The sequence below is a fragment of the Halichondria panicea genome, chromosome 16 (assembly GCF_963675165.1).
Source record: "Halichondria panicea chromosome 16, odHalPani1.1, whole genome shotgun sequence".
Lineage (NCBI taxonomy): Eukaryota > Metazoa > Porifera > Demospongiae > Suberitida > Halichondriidae > Halichondria > Halichondria panicea.
Window position 1 is genome coordinate 885,054 of NC_087392.1, and position 19,508 is coordinate 904,561.

The 19,508-nt window shown below is 43.3% G+C and overlaps 4 protein-coding genes across 4 annotated transcripts; 2 read left to right on the plus strand and 2 right to left on the minus strand.

The window, feature by feature from the left end:
* Positions 1–24: 24 nt before the first annotated feature.
* LOC135350107 (bromodomain and WD repeat-containing protein 3-like) lies at positions 25–11,947 on the minus strand. The gene is made up of 27 exons (XM_064548821.1): positions 11,867–11,947; positions 11,716–11,774; positions 11,581–11,610; positions 11,295–11,354; positions 11,053–11,218; positions 10,906–10,995; positions 10,678–10,838; positions 10,355–10,605; positions 10,232–10,303; positions 9,959–10,130; positions 9,584–9,732; positions 9,404–9,458; positions 9,242–9,346; positions 8,947–9,081; positions 8,536–8,673; positions 6,783–8,270; positions 4,220–4,440; positions 3,979–4,111; positions 3,793–3,897; positions 3,360–3,619; positions 2,532–2,684; positions 2,063–2,404; positions 1,560–1,685; positions 1,343–1,496; positions 1,144–1,239; positions 937–1,086; positions 25–803 (listed from the first exon to the last, which is right to left on the minus strand). Exons 1-27 carry the CDS (start codon positions 11,904–11,906, stop codon positions 114–116), a joined length of 5,601 nt encoding a protein of 1,866 aa, XP_064404891.1. The 5' UTR covers positions 11,907–11,947; the 3' UTR covers positions 25–113.
* On the plus strand, positions 4,884–6,441 carry LOC135350147 (uncharacterized). Its single transcript, XM_064548877.1, has one exon. It carries the CDS (start codon positions 5,028–5,030, stop codon positions 6,210–6,212), a length of 1,185 nt encoding a protein of 394 aa, XP_064404947.1. The 5' UTR covers positions 4,884–5,027; the 3' UTR covers positions 6,213–6,441.
* Positions 11,930–13,306, minus strand: LOC135350158 (dehydrodolichyl diphosphate synthase complex subunit DHDDS-like). Its single transcript, XM_064548889.1, has 4 exons — positions 12,881–13,306; positions 12,530–12,748; positions 12,251–12,473; positions 11,930–12,190 (listed from the first exon to the last, which is right to left on the minus strand). Exons 1-4 carry the CDS (start codon positions 13,204–13,206, stop codon positions 11,969–11,971), a joined length of 990 nt encoding a protein of 329 aa, XP_064404959.1. The 5' UTR covers positions 13,207–13,306; the 3' UTR covers positions 11,930–11,968.
* On the plus strand, positions 13,294–19,448 carry LOC135350119 (armadillo repeat-containing protein 2-like). The gene is made up of 15 exons (XM_064548836.1): positions 13,294–13,848; positions 13,898–14,572; positions 14,629–14,731; positions 14,864–15,081; positions 15,346–15,491; positions 15,653–15,752; positions 16,010–16,153; positions 16,476–16,544; positions 16,961–17,057; positions 17,426–17,548; positions 17,845–17,958; positions 18,241–18,373; positions 18,567–18,647; positions 18,795–18,874; positions 19,150–19,448. Exons 1-15 carry the CDS (start codon positions 13,534–13,536, stop codon positions 19,326–19,328), a joined length of 2,577 nt encoding a protein of 858 aa, XP_064404906.1. The 5' UTR covers positions 13,294–13,533; the 3' UTR covers positions 19,329–19,448.
* The last annotated feature ends 60 nt before the right edge of the window (positions 19,449–19,508 follow it).

The window sequence follows — 19,508 nt, forward strand, 5'->3', positions numbered from 1 at the left end:
TAATTTTTACACAAGACAACACTCTGGAAAGAACAACAAAACAAGAATTCAGAGCATAAAACAAATTCCACAATACGTGTAAAAAACATAATAATTAAAATCATAAATAATGTCTATGAAAATTTCATAACATGTTTTACAATTCGTCCTGATCTAGATCTAGATATGGTGGTCATAGGCTCTTCGTCCGAGTCCTCCTCAGATTCAACTATTTTGGCTCTCTTTCGTGGATGTCTTGTCGAGCGTCTGGGTCGCTTGGAGGCAATTTTTACACGAGTATGGCTTTCCTCTGAGTCCAGATCTTCCAGATATGCCTCCTCTTCCTCACTCTGTCTGCTAGCCACACTCTTGTCTTCACTCTCCTCTACACTCTCGGCACTGTCAGAGTCTGACTCGGCCATTCTCTGTGAGTTGTTACGAGTGCGCAGTGTATAACCGCCGTGATTGTCGACTCCCGGTCTTGACAGTGTTCTAGTCACTCTCGCAAGTGGAGGATCTTCGTAAAACTCCTCCTCTGGTTGGTCACCATTAACGTCTACTTCACTGTCTGAGCTCCTGCCTCGTTTAGCCCTCAGGCGACAACTTGTACGCAGGGGGGTTGGGTTACTGGAAGCCACAGAGTCATGGTCAATTTCAATTTCGGATACGCTAGAACAGGATGATCTTAAATTCGTATCACCAGCCAAGGTCATAGGCATGGTGGTGGATCTGCTTCGAGTCCCGTAAACGTGGGGAAATTCTTTCAGGAAGCTGGGTACCAGTTGTTCAAAGTAGTCTCCAAGCAATGCGGCCATCTTGTGTACCTGCATTGCAAATTAAAACATGTGGTTATAGTTGAGGTAGATTGTACCCATGAAGACAAACCAGGTTTGACTGTTAGGGTAAAAGTGGTCAGACATGGGCTGTGTTGTATCCACAACAGAGAGATAGACTCACCACACTGCCTTTTCTGTTGTATGTCTTGGCATTCTTGACAATCAGTCTGAGGTCTAAGACGAAGTCGTTGGGAGTACTATACTGTCCTGACTGGAGCTTATCTTGTGCAGTAGACAAGTCCATGGGAGTTTTGACAAAATCCACATAGTCCTGGAAAACAAAAAAAAATCATAGACTACGGATAGCTGAACACACACACACACATACCTTGTACATTGTGGTATCCACAGGCTGTAGGAAAGGACCACCTGAGTGGTGGGTTGTGAGAGAATCTAGCAGTTCCTGGGCTTTGGGAAACCAAGACTGTGGAACAAATATTATTCTGTAAGTAACCTGTTTTATCAGGTCCATGGTACATGCATGTGGAAGGAAAGTTACACAGCATAATTATACATATAACACTCACAGCTTCGTGTGCTGAGGGCTGAGGGATTGTTGGATTGTGTGAGGGTAGTAGAACCTCTGCCTTAACCAGTGGTGGTGTGATAACAACCTCTTGTCCCACTTCTCCCACAGGGTGGGCCTCATAGCAGCTCATTGGCTCCAGCATGTCTGGCGAACTACAGAGTGTAGGATTACACCACTATTCATACACACCCAGATATAGTGGTCATTATACTCACTTGATAAACTTCCACAGCATGTGTACTAGGATCTTACAGTGATTCACAATCAAACTGTCCTGAAGGTTAAAGGAGACGGCATTTCTCCACATCTGGACCACTTCCCATAGCAATGCTGTTTTCCGTCTGTGTGTGTGTGTGTGTGTGTGTGTGTGTGTGTGTGTGTGTGTGTGTGTGTGTGTGTGTGTGTGTGTGTGTGTGTGCATGTGTGTGTGTGTGTGTGCATAGTTACATGTACACATACAAGTATAATACCACTGAAAATATTCCACACAAGCAAGGCAATCTAAGTATGGAGATGTGCACATATACAGAACATCTACAGTGCCCTGTTAAAAGCAAGGTGTGACAGTGATTTCACTATGGCCAGCCCCCTGGGAGGACCCAACAAACCGCTATTAAACCAGTAGGCCACAGTTTGTACAATTAGGTCACTCTGACTCTTGGGAGAGGTGTACCATAATGTACTTTACACTTTCTCAAATACACACATTTACACACACCTGTAAATATGATTGGCCTGCCTCTCTCTGATAGTGCCTAGGTCAGTGGGGAAGGCCACCACTGTGCAATAGTTGGGCACTGCCTCCAGGCTCACAGGCTCTCGAAACATGTGCGCCTCATCCAAACCGAGAACAATCTCTAGGCCAGTCAATATTCTCTCTTGCTCTCCTTCGCCACCCCACTCTTGTTCCAACGACTCAGAGGGTGTGGTAAGGACCTGTTCAATGTAAGCGGATATGTTTGCGTCGACCAGGTGCATGTCCCATGGGCTGAGATAGTCCACCACCCCGTCCTCCCATTGTACGCGGTAGCATTGCCAGTAACTGTTGGGAAGCTCCTCACTACAATGTGTGTGTGTGTGCGTGTGTGTGGCAGGCAAACTGTCAAGAGCATATTTGAAGCATTAAATTTGTGCATTCTACACTGTACATAAATACTCGTGCTGTGTGCATGTATTCAGACACTAACCTGAATGGTGTTCTCTCTAGCACAGTGCCCTTCCAGTTGGAGCCATCAATGAGGCTTTGAAACGCCTCCCCTATCTCCCAGTTTTTAGCAATGGAGGACTTAAAAATAGAGTCTAGAATCAGAAAGTCCAGCACTCCGTCCATGTCGTGGTACCTGGGGGGAGGGTGTGTGTGCATGTGAGAGTAGTAATCAAACTATGGGCTTCATTTGAAAGGTCTCTTTCTAAGCTTTCAGAAAATCAGAAAATCATTAAAGTTGGATCCACAGAATTCAAGTTATGGGAGCTGAAAGAGTCCCCAAACCATGTATTCAATGGGGGGGGGGGGGGGGGGGGATATCTTTCAACAGCCATAACTTTAGTATCGTTGATCCAATGTCAAATTTTTTATGATTTTCTGAAAGCTGAGAAAGAGACCTTTCAAATGATGTGTTTCAATCCAACATTTATTTGGGACCCTAATTTGTCATTTTTCGGCCTTGGACCATGGGCTATTATCCATGGTGTGGCCAAATTGGAAAATAGTTTTATTGTTCAAATATGAACTTTGATGACACCTTTTGAAAGGTATTTTTCTAAGCTTTCAGAAAATCATAAAATCGTTGATATTGTATCTATGGAAATCAAGTTATGGCAGCTGAAAGAGTCCCCAAAAACCATTGATTAACTGTAGTACTGATTTAAACGGAGGGGGAATAGTTGAACAGTCATAATTGAGACCTTTCAAATGATGTGTTTAAATTCGCTGCCAGGGCCATAATTTGTCTGTTTTCGGCCTTCCAAAGCTACGTGTATTACATGTGCACAAATTCAACTAAACTAGTACTTACTTGAATGAGAAGACAATCTTATTACTGGCACTGGACGAGGCTCCACTCTTCACTAGACACACGGTGGGAGAGAGGAGGGCCAGCGTGATGGAGCATAGAGTTGGTGGGCCAACAACGAATCGAACATTAGTCACCTGACACAGCTCTTGTGGGAGGAGGCTGTACTTCTGCCACGGAGCCTTGGTATTCTTGCAAGGGTATACGTTCTGTGATCTCACATCATTCAAGTAGAGCTCGTGGCCTTGATGACAGTACACCGCCTATTAAGAGTTAATCACACACACAATAAATGCCATACCAATTTATAGCTACTGAAATTGAATAAGATATATGTATAAGTATCGCCATCCATGCGTACTGAGGGGCTACAGTACAAAATAGCTGCATATAATAATAAACTGTACAATGTATATTGCATAGTTTTGAGACTCACAATGTCTCCTACTTGAGGCAGGTAGGGAGAGAGTCTGAGAGAGGTCTGCTTCAGCCAGTCAGGTGGAGAGTACTTGGAGTAGTCCCCTTGGCTACGAGCTTTTCTCTGGTTGAAAATTTGAAATTTATTATTGTGCACAAAACTATAATCTAGATGACATGTACATTGTGTGTATTCTCTGCTTACCGAAACTTTGTGTTTGGATGGCGGAGAAGCACTGTTACTATTTTTCTGATCTAACTTCGGACTGTCACCCACTTCTTCTTCATCTTTGTTGCCTTCAGCACTCTCCTCATCATCTGACATTGTAATGAGGCGCCTATGAAGAAGAAAAAAAGTGATGTCACAGCACAAGTAGCAAAATTGTTTGGCTTGCACAAGTAAACTGTAACTATACGTGTATGTACATGACTAAAGAATGACTGACCGTTGTCTCCTGGTCCTCTTTCTGCCCAGTGGTACACTCGTAACTTCTGCTGTCCAATCAGATACATCTCCCGAGTCGGTGGAGGACTCCCCCCAAGCGTACATGACTCCCTCACTTGCATCGGAGCTCTCGGGGGACGTCGTGGGGCTAGGAGAGGAGAGAATTGTACGACCACTGCGTAGAGAGCGGCCCTTTTGACTCAGAAATGAATCTACAGTGACCTGTGGCAGAGAAATAGAGACAGGCATTCGTGAATCTATCAATGTGGCAGTGCCATTGGAGAGCACAGTGTGGAAAGTTAGGTTGTACTTTCCCGACATTTCTCCCATATAGCCCCATATAAATTGTTTTGGATACACTAGCCTTGAAAACGTAATTATTAAAAAGCGACACCTTTTGGTTTGTAGCACTGCCTGTATCAATCAGCATGTGTGATTTCTGGGAAGTGTTGCTAACATAAAAAATTAGTACTGATTACTATCAAGTGATGACACAGTATCAGGCAAATAACTATTTAGGTATACAATGTACAGATATGTTCCTGTAATACGATCCAAGTAATGTGTGGGAGGAAAGTTATGTTATGTTATGTCTATAGACAGATGTTTATAGACATAATTATGTTATTGAGTATAAACTATTTCCTGCGTAACAATTTAGGGGCATAACTGTATACTTAGAATCCTTAGAATATATGATTTCTTAAAAATCATATATGAGTTTCTATAAAAGTAGCAATTTGTTAATTCTTGTTCACTTATATAATAGTTTGTAGCTGCTTTCTATAGCTATATTATAGCTATTGATCATGTTTCAAGATTCTGTTGTAGCATTACTAATGCTGGCTCTTGTGGGCACATATGCTCAACTTGATGATATAATATCAAACCAGACTGTTTTGACTGTAAATCGCACTGAAGAGATAACATTAGTCCTCCCACCTTCATCAGGAAATTTGGAGATTTATGCTCTTCCAGTTGGACAGGGCGACTGCACCATCATTCAGTGTCCAAATGGTAACCTTGTTGTGAATGACTGTGGATCTTCTGGAGGCAATCGAGTTACACCCCAGCAAATTCAAGCTTTCTTAGGTAATAGAATTGGAGATGTTGTTGCTATCTTTATTACTCATCCTGATCGAGATCATTTCAACTATCTTTACAGTATACCTTGGACTACAAGCGTACAAAAGGTGATCATCGGTGCAACTCTGCAGGACTACAATCGGCCAAGTTCTCAATTTGCAATGATATACAATTGGCTAGTAAACTTCAACAATGCAGGAGAACTGTTTACTGTGAGTGGTGGAGCAAGCTGTATTGGTACATGTACTGTTCCTGTAGGTTTAGATTTCTGCAACAATTTAAACATCAACTTCAATATTCTAGCTGCTAATGTCGGTACAACATCTAATCAGAAGAGCATTGTGATGAAGATCACCTCTGGTACATTCACCGTTCTGTCATCGGGAGATATGGAAGGGACTGCTTCAACCACCATTGCAGGAACTCTACAGGGACAGTTAAGCTCAGTTGTATATAAAATGTCACACCATGGAGCAAGCCGTATAGCAAATAGCCCTACATGGCTTATGCCAATAGCTCCACGGGTGGCATTTGCAAGTAGTGGTTATAATTTTGGTAACTGTCGCCACCCTCGCTGTGACACGATCAATCGCCTTCGTAATTTAAATACTCTCGTTGCTGCTCCCCCTCACACAATTTATTGTGGCAATTCTGGACCTCCGACACAACTACCTGGATTCACTCAACATATTTATGAGACCTCACCCACCTCTAATATGATATGTTTCCTCAATTACACTTCCACTTTTCTATTCAATCAAGCTTGTTACAACGTAACGGTGTTGGAACCATCGGTTGGTTTAGGGGACGATGAGTGCCCTGTGCAACTTGAAGGAGGTGCTCCAGTTATGGCTGCTCATTATACCGCCATCATTGTAGTGGCATTCCTCCTTGCTCTAATTAACTAATAATCTATTACTGAAGACGTTGTTTTTTCTAGCCACGCTATTGTGTGACTGTATCAAGTAGCTCGATTATAGCTATAATGTTATTCTGACTGAATATTATATTTTTCTGTAGATTGTTGTCAAGATTGTTTTTTTAGCTACGCTATTGTGTGACTGTATCAAGTAGCTCGATTATAGCTATATAATTATAAAAAAGTTATTCTGACTGAATATTAAATTTTTTTGTAGATTACTGTCAAGATGGTCCATGAATATAAAAAATGTGCTAAGTTAAATGCATGCAGTGTGGGAGACACAGCTCATAAGTCATAACCAGAGGAGGTTGGCCACAATAAGTTTTACGGAGGTATTAGAATCTTGATGCATTATGGTCATGATATGGATAATCATGATTGTAGAAAAGGGGTGGATGCCAGAAAGCAGCAGCCATTGTGCATGTACATGTACATTGACCTCTTGCATATATCCACCCCTCTTTCTTAGTGGTATAATTTTGTTTACGTTAGACCACAAACATCCACCTTGCTGTTTTCTAACTGTACCATATAATAACTAGAGAGTGTAGCTCACCTTTGGTGGGGCGACGCCCCTGCCCTTGTCCTGCATGTCCTGGTAGTGAGTCTGCTCCTTCTCGTATAACTGCCAACGTTTGGCCAGGGACGTGCCCTGTTGGGCGGAGTCCAGTCGTGGTATAATGGTACGATTCAGCCATAAAGAGATGGCTTCTTTGTTCTCCAGCTCTCCCAGACCCATAGAGTAGACCAGACTGGACAACATGGCTTGGATGTTCTCACGACCAGCTACACCAGCCACACGCTCCACACCATCACCAACAGCACCGACACGAGCTACACTAGCTTCACGCTCCACACCGTCACGAGCTACACTAGCTTCACGCTCTACACCATCACGAGCTACACTATCCTCACGCTCCACACCATCACGAGCTACACTATCCTCACGCTCCACACCATCACTAACAGCACCGTCACGGGCTACACTAGCCACACGCTCCACACCATTACGAGCTACACTAGCTTCACACTCCACACCATCACCGTCACGAGCTACACTAGCCTCACGCTCCACACCATCGATATCACTAGCAGCATTAGGAGCAGCATTCACAGTATCCATAAGTTCATCCTCGTCTTCCATTAGTTCCAATATTCCAGATGACCCTACATCAGACGATTGCGAGGCCTCGTTTTCAATACCCACTTGTTTGGAGGTATTCCCATTCACGATCGTAGTGTCTACCTTGAAGTGATAATGTGCTGATGAAGATTGGTGCTCGAGATCAGTCCCAGCATCTGCAGTGTCATCGTGAGTATTAGCCGGAGTAATCACATGAGAGGAGGACCCAATGGTAGTTCCTGAACCGATAGAACTCGGTAATGACGTCATAGTTTTGTCCTCACTTGGCAGTGGCAGTAGTTGATTGATACATGTTGAAGAGGGTACTTGTGATGCGGAGGTGTCCTTTTGCAAGGAGTTAGAGCTGGTGTTAGTTTCTTGAAGGAAGTTGGAGATTTGCAAGGAGTTAGAGTTGGTGTTAGTGTCTTGAGGGAAGTTGGAGATTTGTAAGGTAGAGCTGGTGCTAGTGTCTTGGCTGGTGTGTGCTACACTAGTTGCCTGTGGAGTGTTTGTGGTTGATTGTAGAAAGTTTGAGTTTGATTGTAAAGTGTTAGAGCTTGAAGTAGATTGCTGAGGGTCAGTATTTGCTTGTAAACGTCTTTCGAATGCCCCAACTCCTCTTACGGCTCTAGACAGTGTACAACGTGTACGTTCCTTTAATCTAGCGATGCGATTCTTCATGTACTCATCGTAATCTTCAGACTCCTCTGTTGAGTGAACCGGTCCAGCTAGTTGGACAGGTCTAAACAGCCGTATGATGGCCTCTTGATGGTAGGTGGGGTGAGGGTTGCCGTCGATGTCCACTAAGTAAGGGGGCGGGAGAGTGTGTGGGGGGAGTTGAGTGTTCTCGTCGACTACGTAGTGGTTACGATCGTGGATGAGAGGATGGTAGTCAGTGTGGAAGAACTGCTCAGTGGGATGCTAGAGGAGGTGTGTGCGGGAGAAAGAGCAAAAGTGACATTTCATACAAACATGAATGAAAGGTACAAGTACAACAATCTCAACTCAATATCAAAACCAAGAGAATATGAATTTTGTTACCTCTAGACTATCACTTAGCAAACTTCTGGGAGGAGCAAAAACAAAGGCTAAACAACGTATGATGGCCTCCTGGTGGTAGGTGGGGTGAGGGTTGCCTATTAAATTATAGCCTTGTATTACAAAATTGGTACATCCCATCACTCACTTTATAAGATTCACTGGAGCCGAACCCAAAGAGAGTGAGGTAGCCATGGATATCAGCAGCTGCACACATACTGCCATCAGGAGAGAACTTGCAATCAAAGATGCACCGCACACTGTTACTATCCTCTGGATCCTGAGACTGAACAATGAAAGTAGAGCAAATCAACTACACACAATTATAACTGCTAGAGCTACGTAAGTGATGCATTTGCTGTTTTATAAACCTTGAAGCGACCTGTACATGTACACGCGCTTACAGGGCTACATGTACATGTATATAGTAGTGGGACACATTAGGGAATGCTCTAACCCCCCACCCACCCACAAGATGTTTGTTCTAAACCTCAGTTATTAATGTCAAACCCTATAATAATGTATGCACATGTACACAGTTGATGATAGTATGGCTGACCTCTAGCTGGAACGTGTTGAGACGAACCCCGGCCAGCATGTCCCAGAGTACTATGAGTCCATCGTGGCCAGCTGTCAGCAGGATGCGAGAGTCCGTGGGGTGGGGCTCCAACACAAACACCTCCCCAGTGTGGTACTGGAGGGAACACAACCTAGCTCACACAGCGGTACACACAAATTCCTGATACATGATTGAAAATACAACAATCTGAGGCTCAAAGCAATTAACGTGACAAGAGCATTAGCCCGTACGTAGTACAGGTGCTGAGATACTGGAAATTAACTGACAAGCTAACCTCTAGTTTTCTGACAAGCGTTCCAGTTCTGATGCACCAGACTCTGATGTGGCAGTCTGGAGAAAAGGCAGTCATCAGATACCGATCAGTGCTCTCCCAACCCACCTAAGAGGGGGGGGGGGGGGTGTACAACTACACCAGAGTGTGTCATCATTCACCTACCATTGTGACTTGTGGTTGATGGCTTTTCCCACTCTTGTTGTTACTATAGAACAACCTGTAAGAATGTGTGAGTCAATGCAGTCTACAGCATATGAACAGTGTAAATTAAATTAAACACGTGTCTCACATTTAGAAACTCATGAATTTTTTTCAAAGCTTAGAGTGTTACATAATAGTTACATGCTCATCTCTCTATCAGGGATTCTAAGTACAGAGGAGCACTTCCAACCCTCCTCGGCAAACTTCCAGATACTGGCCGTCCCGTCACATGACCCAGTGGCCAGCAGACTCTCCCCTGTGCGACCAAACTGAACTGTCATGATACGATCCTGTGAGAAGAGATACAATTAGAAATACTATACATGTACCAATGTTGCAACAGAGACAACTAAAATCGCACACAAAGACTGGTCTGCACAACAACTGTGGTGCAGCATCACTACATGTATACAAAAGGAACTACATAGATGGAAACGTTAGTGGGTGTTGAATTACAAACATTGCAGTATATAACGTTTCAAGAAATTGATATGCACATTCTTCAGTTCATGATACCGTGTGAGCTTGGACCTCTGTCATGAGGACTGGTTGCCCCGGGCTGCAGGAGTACACTCTCAGCAGTCGGTCAGTGCCTCCGGTCACAAAGTACTTGCCTCCGGAACTGAACTCGGAGCACAAGGTTTGGTCCCCCATTCGATTCTTCTCCATGAACTTCAGAGGAGTAGTACTGAGAAGGAAGTGCCAAAGAGTTGTGATTGACTCAACAAATCCATATATAACTCTCTATATAGCGTACAGTGTAACCAAGGCGATGAGAAGGACTCTCACCTGTAGGTGCCGGAGTCAGGAAGCCATTGCCAGAAGCAGAGAAATCCATCTTTACCAGTAGAAGCCAAGTATCTGGGTAACATAATAAAATAATATTACAATAAATTATGCTCTTGCACATACCGATACTCTTCATTGGGTGACGGAGAGAATTGTACAGAGGTCACCTGACTCTGATGACCAATCAGAACAGCCACAGGGGAGGACGTCTGTGCACACCACACACGCACAGACTTGTCCAAACTACCAGAGGCGATCATTGTATTGTCGCAACTAAGAGAGAGGTCACAGACTTCAGCTGAGTGCCCTCTGAGTGTAGACAGCAGTTGCCCCGAGCGACTAGACCAGATCTTTATCAAGTGGTCATCAGCTCCCTATATATAAGAGATACAATAGCATGTAAAATAAATCATAGTTAGCAAACAAATTAATAACAAACAACTTACTGTTATGATCCTCTCTCCTGTGTGATCAAAGAGCACACAAAACACGGGTGCCAGATGGCCGAGAACGGAGCAGTGCTTCTTTAGTCCCTTGTAGAAGTTTGGACCACACAAAGAGCTCCGAGGGATAGAGGGAGATATTTGACGAGCACTGATTAGCAAACCTATAATTATGTAGAAAACGCAGTAAAGTAATGAACTGGGTATGAGAAACTGTCTGTATTAATTTACAATTATTAGCAACAGGTTGCTCTCTGAATCCAACTGTAAGCTCTCCATGATTCATTGCTGATTGCAAGGATGTTTCAAATGTACTCCGTCCTATAACAATCGTCGGTAGAGAAGTAACATGTATGAATGCAAATGCTATAATGCTACCTCTGTGCTGATCCAGGAAGCTGAGAGGGGCTGTAACCCTTGATCCAAGCAAACTGCACTGTCCTGCTGAGCTTTGACAGCCATGCTTCTCTAGCTCCAGCAGAGAGAGCAACTTGGAGCAGAGTAGAGGGAGAGTAGTGGACTGCGCATGCCCAGCTCTCAGATCCTGCAATGCAATATACGGAGAAAATTCAATAGTATCTGGTTGTATTGGGAAGAATACGGAAATTAAATTAGCTCACCACTTCATTGTAAGAGATTTGCTTCTCTTCTCCTAGCCAGGTTTTGCGAGTTGGTAGAAGCTATGATGGAAAATAGTAATGTAACAGTAATGCTCTAGAGTACATCTAAGTTCAAATAGTATTTGGAAAAAGGCTTGAAAAACTTGCAATGGGAATACAAAATATGATGCATAAAAATGTGTAGTAGCCAACACTATAAAATAATGTCAAAGAAAAATCCATGGCTCTTTCACAGCTATAGGCTTTCTAAGACTCTTTCGACATCCTCGGCTTACTTCACACCTACCCTGTGTTTTGCTAGTTCTCTCTTTAAAACCTGGAAAACAGAGAAAAACATGATCTGTCAATGAACATAAATGTCAATAATCACACTCATAAAGAACACTATTAGCTCCTTGCTTTCTGGAAACTTTTATCCCACCTCAGCTGCTTCTTGACATGGGCTACCCTCTAGAAACTTTGCCACAAGAAACAGCAGCTCTGTAGCAAAGAAAAGATATCAAGAAGGCATGTATAGGTACCCCTGAGCCTAACAAACAAAGCCTCAAGCGTTTAGCCATTTACTACTGTACCTCTTGTATCAAAGTCCTTTGAATTTCCTAGCGTGTCCATTTCATTGTTGATTATCGGCTGAAGAATTTAATCACGTATAATATCATTTACAACAACCAATGCTAACAAATGGGGCTAACTCTTTCTAAAAACAACCTATGTTCTGTCCTTATGTGCTCAATAAATTGTTCAACTCTCTGTTTTCTATGTCTACCATACTCTAAAACTAAATCTTCCAAGTCCACTCCATCTTTATTGCGTTCATCCAACTGTGCCAACACACAATCTTTGTTCAATTGGTACAGTCTCTCCTCAAGCTTCTGTGCATGATTCTCTCTTGCTTCCTGAATGGAGAGGAGAAAACAACAATGAGAACATGCGCATTGTAACATACATAGGTATACCTGAATAGCACTGTAGTTTTTTTGATAAGTAAGAATAGCAGAGAAGAAATTCCAAATGGAAAACTCTGGCCAAAGAACATCAAGGAAACACAGACAAGAATAGGAGCTCTGCCACAGGAGGAAGTCACTCAGTCGAATCTCCCCCGATGTCCTGATGACAAGATCAGGTGGTTGAGAGTCTCCGGTATAAAGACAACGCTCCACAACATCTTCTGATATATCACTGCAAACAGAACATACACATTATAAATAATTATGAACAATAAATAGATTTCAGACCTGGGTAGAATCATTCCGTCGGCTGCACCCTGGGCCAATGTTCGAACAGCGTGAGTCATCTCATTTCTGGAGGTATAGGAAAAGCAGACATTGAGAAAAGCTCGATCGTTGTTCCTGGAGAAATTGACAGCACGAGCGACGGAGGAAAGGACATCAGGAGGTAGTAGCTCCAGGTCTCCCAGCACTCTGATGCATACACCATGCTTCATGATCAGGTCCCTACAGACAGTATACATTAGAAGTTACTTTGCCTTAATTAAACAAAAATGTACAGTAAATGAAATCAATTAACTACATGCAAATCAATAGAAACAAGGCTACTACTGGAACAGCATTAAGAACATTCCTAACCTCTCATCCAGTAGCTTGGTGACTTTCTGTTTGGCTAGCTCCATCAAACCGTCCACTTCCTCTTTGGACCTCTTGAAGTTCTCAATACTGAAGGCGTACACAGTCAATTCAGTTATCCCCACATCTAAACACCACTCTAACGTTTCTAATAGCTTATCGAAACCCTGGATATGACCCATGAACACTCGACTGTACTGCATCTTTCGGGCAAATCTTCGGTTACCATCCATTATAATGGCCACATGTTGGGGAATATGTCCTGCTTTTAGAATACTGCAACACAAGGAACGTATCCAGCCACCTCCAGATTTTCTCTCTTCACTCATGCTGGACAAAGATGATGAGCTGACAGACTTGACAACCGATGGAGGTATTTTTTCTTATAGCTGTAGGTTCAAAGGTCTTATTAAAGTTTCAATATTTTCTGTATTTTAGCGTTAATTTGGAGGAGGATAACTTTCTCACTCCTTCAAGATTTCTAGCTTTGTAATATACAATAACCAGCCAAGTAAACAATGAAGAGTTGAATAGAGTGTAAGAGTTCATTTCTTGTTCACGAGAGTTAAAGAAACTATGCTTGAAGAAAGTTATACCTGAGTTTCCAATTGATGCCCACTATATACATTTGTAAACATAAACAGCACAGATAAACAATGTCTGCAACCCGATCACTTACATCATCAAGGAAAAAGAAGTCATCACAGCCATTCTATAACACCTCTGGCATCACAACTAGTGCCAAGATAATTGAAGAAGCCCGTCGCTCTGTCCGAGGAGCCCTACCCACCGACCGACCATTCACTCCTGCCGAGCCAGGTAGAATCTTGTTCGGAGGTCCGACCAGTCTCAGTCGTCCACCGTCTGTATACAGTATCGGAGCACGCCACTTTTCTGATGAGAGGCGGCCAAGTACCAGTCAGAAGTTGGCCCCCATTGAGCAAACTGCCCTAGAAGATGGATCATTTAAGGTATTAATTTATACAAATATCTCTGTGCTCTTTATTTATGTTCCTACAGATCTCAAGAAGCAAAGTCTACCCAACTCCCCCCACTCCAGTTCAGTCCTTCTTTGATCTCTCGTCCTCTTCCACCGACCTCATCGAGAGTACAGCTAGTCACAGGTCCTTCCATACTGAGCATACACTCGACAGTGCATCTAAAACCAGCATAACATCCACCGATTCGAGCACAACTGAGTTGAAACAAAGTCAGTCCTCTCCGAAACTTAGTAAGAGGTCTCGTTCTGCCGGTGCTGGCAAGAGAGTTCTCTCAGGGGGATCGGTACGTTCACAAGATGGAGGGAGGATTGTCTCGGCGGAAGAAAGAAAGGGGAGGACAAGAAACAGAGACAAGCCTCCTACAGAAGTTGCAAATCCGTCAGAAAGAAGGTCTAGTAGAACTTCGAAACAGTCATCTCGAAAATCGTCAGTGAGCAATGTAGAGTTGCCAGTCTGGGACTCAGAAATCCTACCCCTTCTCAAGAGACTGGACGCCACATCTTACGAGAGCACCACTGAGCTGTGTGAAACCTGTGATCTTATTTGGTCTAGTTTATCGACACACTCGCTCCTGGGTAGGACTGGTGGTCTGGGTGGAACCAAAAGGCGCGGGAATGTGTTGCGTACTGTCTTCAGACTTCTTGATCACAAGAACCCACACGTGCTGCTCAAAGTTTCAAGAATTATTCTTGCTGTAAGTTTTCTGCTATATACCCTATAATTATTGATAATCATGCAAATTTTTCTCAGATGAAAGTGACCTCAAAGAACTTGCTGAACGTGTGCAAACTTCTGTTTGCGATTGCCAAAAGTGACAAGAATGATGATATATTCAAGCAAGAACACATTTGTGGTAAGTGCCTCCTCTATTTATCCGACTGGGCCAAAATCTGTATTTGACAAAGGCTGTTGAGCCATTTTACTGGAGGATTCAAAGATATTTGTCTACTACTGTTTCTGTTTTGCCTCCATTCAAATTGTCCAGGTCCGTTAGTGGAGCTGCTCTCTACAGCTGAGCCTGGCTCTGACCCTGAGGCCCTGGTGTACGGTCTGGGCACTGTCAAACTACTGGCCAGCAACTCTGGTTTGAGAGAGGAGCTGGGGAAGGCTGGAGTCATGAAGCTGCTGGCTAGTACGCTGCAGAGTTGCACCGAGAGCTTGCAAAGTGTAGACAAGAAGCTAGTTAGGAACATACTGGTTCAGGTGAGAGCTATGTGTAGAGGTGGTGTGTTGTGTAGGTAAAGATGAACATGTTTATTAGGGGGACTATTTCTCAATGGTAAAGAATGGTGTCTATACTACTCCATATTAATGCCTGACTGTGCACAAGCCCTCAAGTACATGTACATAGATACATAGTGTTGTTTGGTTGTTGGTACGCATGTACTTAACTACCTCGTATCACTTGGATCTGGTAAAGGGTAGTGACACAGACAAATTCTATTTTATAATTATTCACACTTGCAGTTAACTGGAGGCCTGAGGAACTTGTCTGATGCCGTGGATCAGAAAGAACAGTTCTTGTCCAACTCTGTGATACCACGACTGGTCACTGTCATTGGTAACCACACCTCTGACGTCGAGATAGTCTTCAACATCTCCCGACTGTTTAGGTACGTTATGTTAGCACTTTGTAGTCACCTTGTAGGTAGGTACATGTACATGGTGATGCCTTGTGCACTGTGTATGTGTGAGGTACATACATGTAGAGATGGAAGCACTTTCGCTATGATCTTATCTGTTTGCGCGTGTGTGTGTGTGTGGTGTGTTGCAGCAAGCTGACAATCCAATCAGAGTATCAGATGGCTGTGATGCAGTGCTCCTCGCTACTACCACTTCTCTTGCAGGCTCTCACCGTCCATTCCTCTCATGCAGTAAGCTCATCACAAAATGCTGCTGATCAATTTCCCATTGCTGTGTGTGTACCGTGTAAAGACGACAGTGCCTCTCCAGTATGCTGTGTTTGTGTTAACCCTTCTTTGAGAAATGTACAGTAACTGCAGTTATGTATTGCCTGAGCGGACAAATACATGTACAACAAACAAGGTTTCATGTGCTCAATCTCCACAATAGCTACTGAATGTTTTAAATTATGTACGTTTTCGCTCTCTCTGCCCCCCCCCCCTCCCAGGAGATAACAGTGCGGGTATGTTTCATCCTGGGCAACCTGGTTGGTGATGACCCAGTTGCTAGAGAGATGGTCTTCTTCCGTTATTCTGCACTCTCCGTACTCAACCCTGTCTTTTACAACCATCTCAGTTCACTGTTGCAGGAGGTGGGTACAACTTTAACATTATACACACTATTTGTGTTAGTGCTCTATAAAGAGATGTGCTACTTTCCCTTTGAGAGGGCACACTCCAAAGTCAAGCTAGGTATCATCAAGAGGTTGATGATCACATAGCTCATGTATTAAGCTGTTGGTACAATGTATGTTGGTAGTGTTTTCTCTTGTCATAACTGATGGTGGCCTTTAAGTAATTCTTTGTAAAGGTTAAGGGCTCTATGTTGAAGCGTGGAGAATATTTCTGAGAGTCAATTAGTAGCTTTGCATTATCATATTAAAATCTACCCACTACTTCATGTTTTCCCTGCAGGTTGACCCTCCAGTCTCTTCGTCTGGGACCAGTACTGCTAAGAACACAACATATGATGTTTTGGTTAAGGTATGCTTTCACTCATTTCTGTGTCATGTATACAGAGAGAAGGTGAGCCTGTACCGGTACCACACTGGGTGATCCCCAATAGACCTTGTAGTGTTTAGAATAGCTGGTGTTAACTTTCATGTTCTGGGCCTCTGTCTGGCACCTTTCTAATAGTTTGTTTTAAAACAGTATGCCTAAGGACTCCCCCCCTCCCTTATGCTCACTGAAAGCACTGGCATTGTCAACTTAGTACAATGTAGAAAGCAGCTTTTGACAAACATACCAGTATCAGATTCCTTGCTTGGCTATTTAGCAGCATAATTCTGCGTGGCATAGTTCAAAATGTCTCTGTGTATGTACTACATTGTGTAAGTGTACTAGACTGTTCATCATTTCAATGTTGTCGTTACACCCACTATTGTGTTTGCCCCCAACAGTTGGTTCGTCTTGTGGCTAACCTCTCAGTACACCCAGAGGCGGGGCCTGCCATTGCTCAGGACAAGGACACAGTGGATCACCTCTTCTGCATACTAGGTGTGTTGGCTGGCTGGGAGATTGTGTTTCTTTGTTGGGAGAAAAGGTTTTCCAAGTGTTGTTTTAGTGACACTACTACTGATGAATTTGGGAAAGTGCTTCACAGTTATTTTTTGATAATTCAACATAATTATAGTTTGTTGAAAGGTCTCTAGGATTCGTAAATTGCTTGTCATTGTATTATGTGTACACCAATGCACACACACACACACACACACACCACACACACACACACACACACACACACACACACACACACACACACACACACACACACACACACACACACACACACACACACACACACACACACACACCACACACACACACACCACACACACACACACACACACACACACACACCTCAGGTATTGTCTCCCTGTCTGAGCACGAAGAGTTGATACTGAACACTCTGGCTACCCTCAACAACCTCACCTATTACTCTGGCCCAGACTCCTGCATTGCACAGAGACAAACTGAACTGGCTGAGTGTAAGAACAGTAGCATAGTTATGTCTGGTGATAGTCTGATATAGAACATCAAACCTTAAGTGGGTGTGAAAACAGCAAGTGGGATGCCGATAAAATGTAAACAGAATCCTAGCCTCCTACTAGCTTCCTACACAGGCCTCTAAGCTAATTAATAAGGAGAGGAAGTGGGCGTGGAGACGAGGCTAGCCTTCAACATACGTACTGGAAGTTTTTTGGATTGCTTATATGCAATTCTGGCAAATTTTGGCAGAAATGTGTTGACCACTAACTATGGTGTATGTACGTGTCCCTTACAGTGCTCCTGAAGGTGATACTGGTGGACAACAGTGATGGGCTTCTGGAATGTACCAGAGTCTACGGTAACTTATCGAGGTACCCTGGAGTCAGGAAGATCATCGTGGACAATAAAGGTGCCACCTTGTACTGTTATCAACACACTCCAAACATGTGCTCATGCTCTCAACATGTGGTGTGTATATACCCTTCCCTAATTGGCATACACTTGTACCCTTACCAGTCACACCACACATACCCACTCTGCTCACACATGCTTAGAATGTGATGTCCATTCGTTTTATTGCTCCTACTGGTTTCCTTTACAAACAATCTTTGTAACCATACCTGTACATATACGTACATGCACATGTTATCCCTAATGTACAATTGTGTCACACACGCCCACACGCCCGTAGTTGATGAAATTATGGTTGCACTTTTGGACTCTGACCGACGAGAGATGATCTACTGTGCGTGTGGAGTATTGGTCAATATCATGGCCGACAGTCAGTACAGAGACACTTTCTCTGGCAATGGAGGAATCAGAAAGTGAGTCAACAACCAGAACATGTTCATGTATGTCTGTGTTCACTTGTTTCCACTGTGTATCAACTTGTTGATCTCTTAATTAGCAATTTGTTTACATACACGTACATGTAGCTTGCAGGAAGTGGTCATCCTATTGCTGGTCTGTTTCAGTTAAGTGTAAACATTGCCTCTTACAAGTATATTGTTTCTTTAGGTTGATTGAAGTACTCCATGACTTTGGGAACAGTGACTGGCAGCTGGCTACTCTTGTGTGCAAGATACTCTGGAACTACAGGTGGGTGGGTGGGTCAGACAGGCAGGCACACTGAGGCAGCTCACCCATAATAGCTGCATTGTGTTATAGGAACCAACACTCTTCATACTCATTCAATTATTATGTGTTGATGTATTCCAATGCACACACACACACACACACGCACAGTGAGAGCATTTCCACCAATTCCCTGTGTTTTGGAGAAGAGGAAACATCTCAGTTGGTCCAGCTCTTGGAGAGCTACTCCAGTAAGTTTAAGTTTTGACCTCAACTCGAAAGCATTTCTACTCTATTCAGTGTTACCACAATTAAGAGTTTTGCCATTGAGGAGCTAAAACATACCTAAGTGATTGGAATGTGAAGGATTGTGTTCGATTGATGATGTTGTCAAACTTTCACACACAAATAAAGCCTTATATGTCCTCCCCTGCAGAGGAGGGCCAATTCACATGGCACTATAATTACACGTTATATAAATGATGACCAACATTAATATAAACCCTACTCCTGTTCACACTTGCAGGTGAATCGTGTGTATTGAGTTACCCTCCGGACACAGATGACTCTACCAAGCAACTCCTCTCTCTAGCTTGGCACAGTGAATTCCTTCCAATCTCAAATGGCCTCCTCATTCGTTTACAAACTCACTCCACTCTGTTAGAACCTTTATCACCCGAGGACTATCACATGTCAGAAAGATAGGATTCTACTAGCCTATTATTTTATAGAGCATTTTTTTTTTTATTCCTTCCCCACAGTTTGTGTTCCTATAACAGGTATAATGTATGTGGTTGTGTCTTTCTATAATTATGATGACTCAAATATCGTCTCTTCCACGTACATGATTGCATGCATGACTACACTTACATGTACATGCAGTTT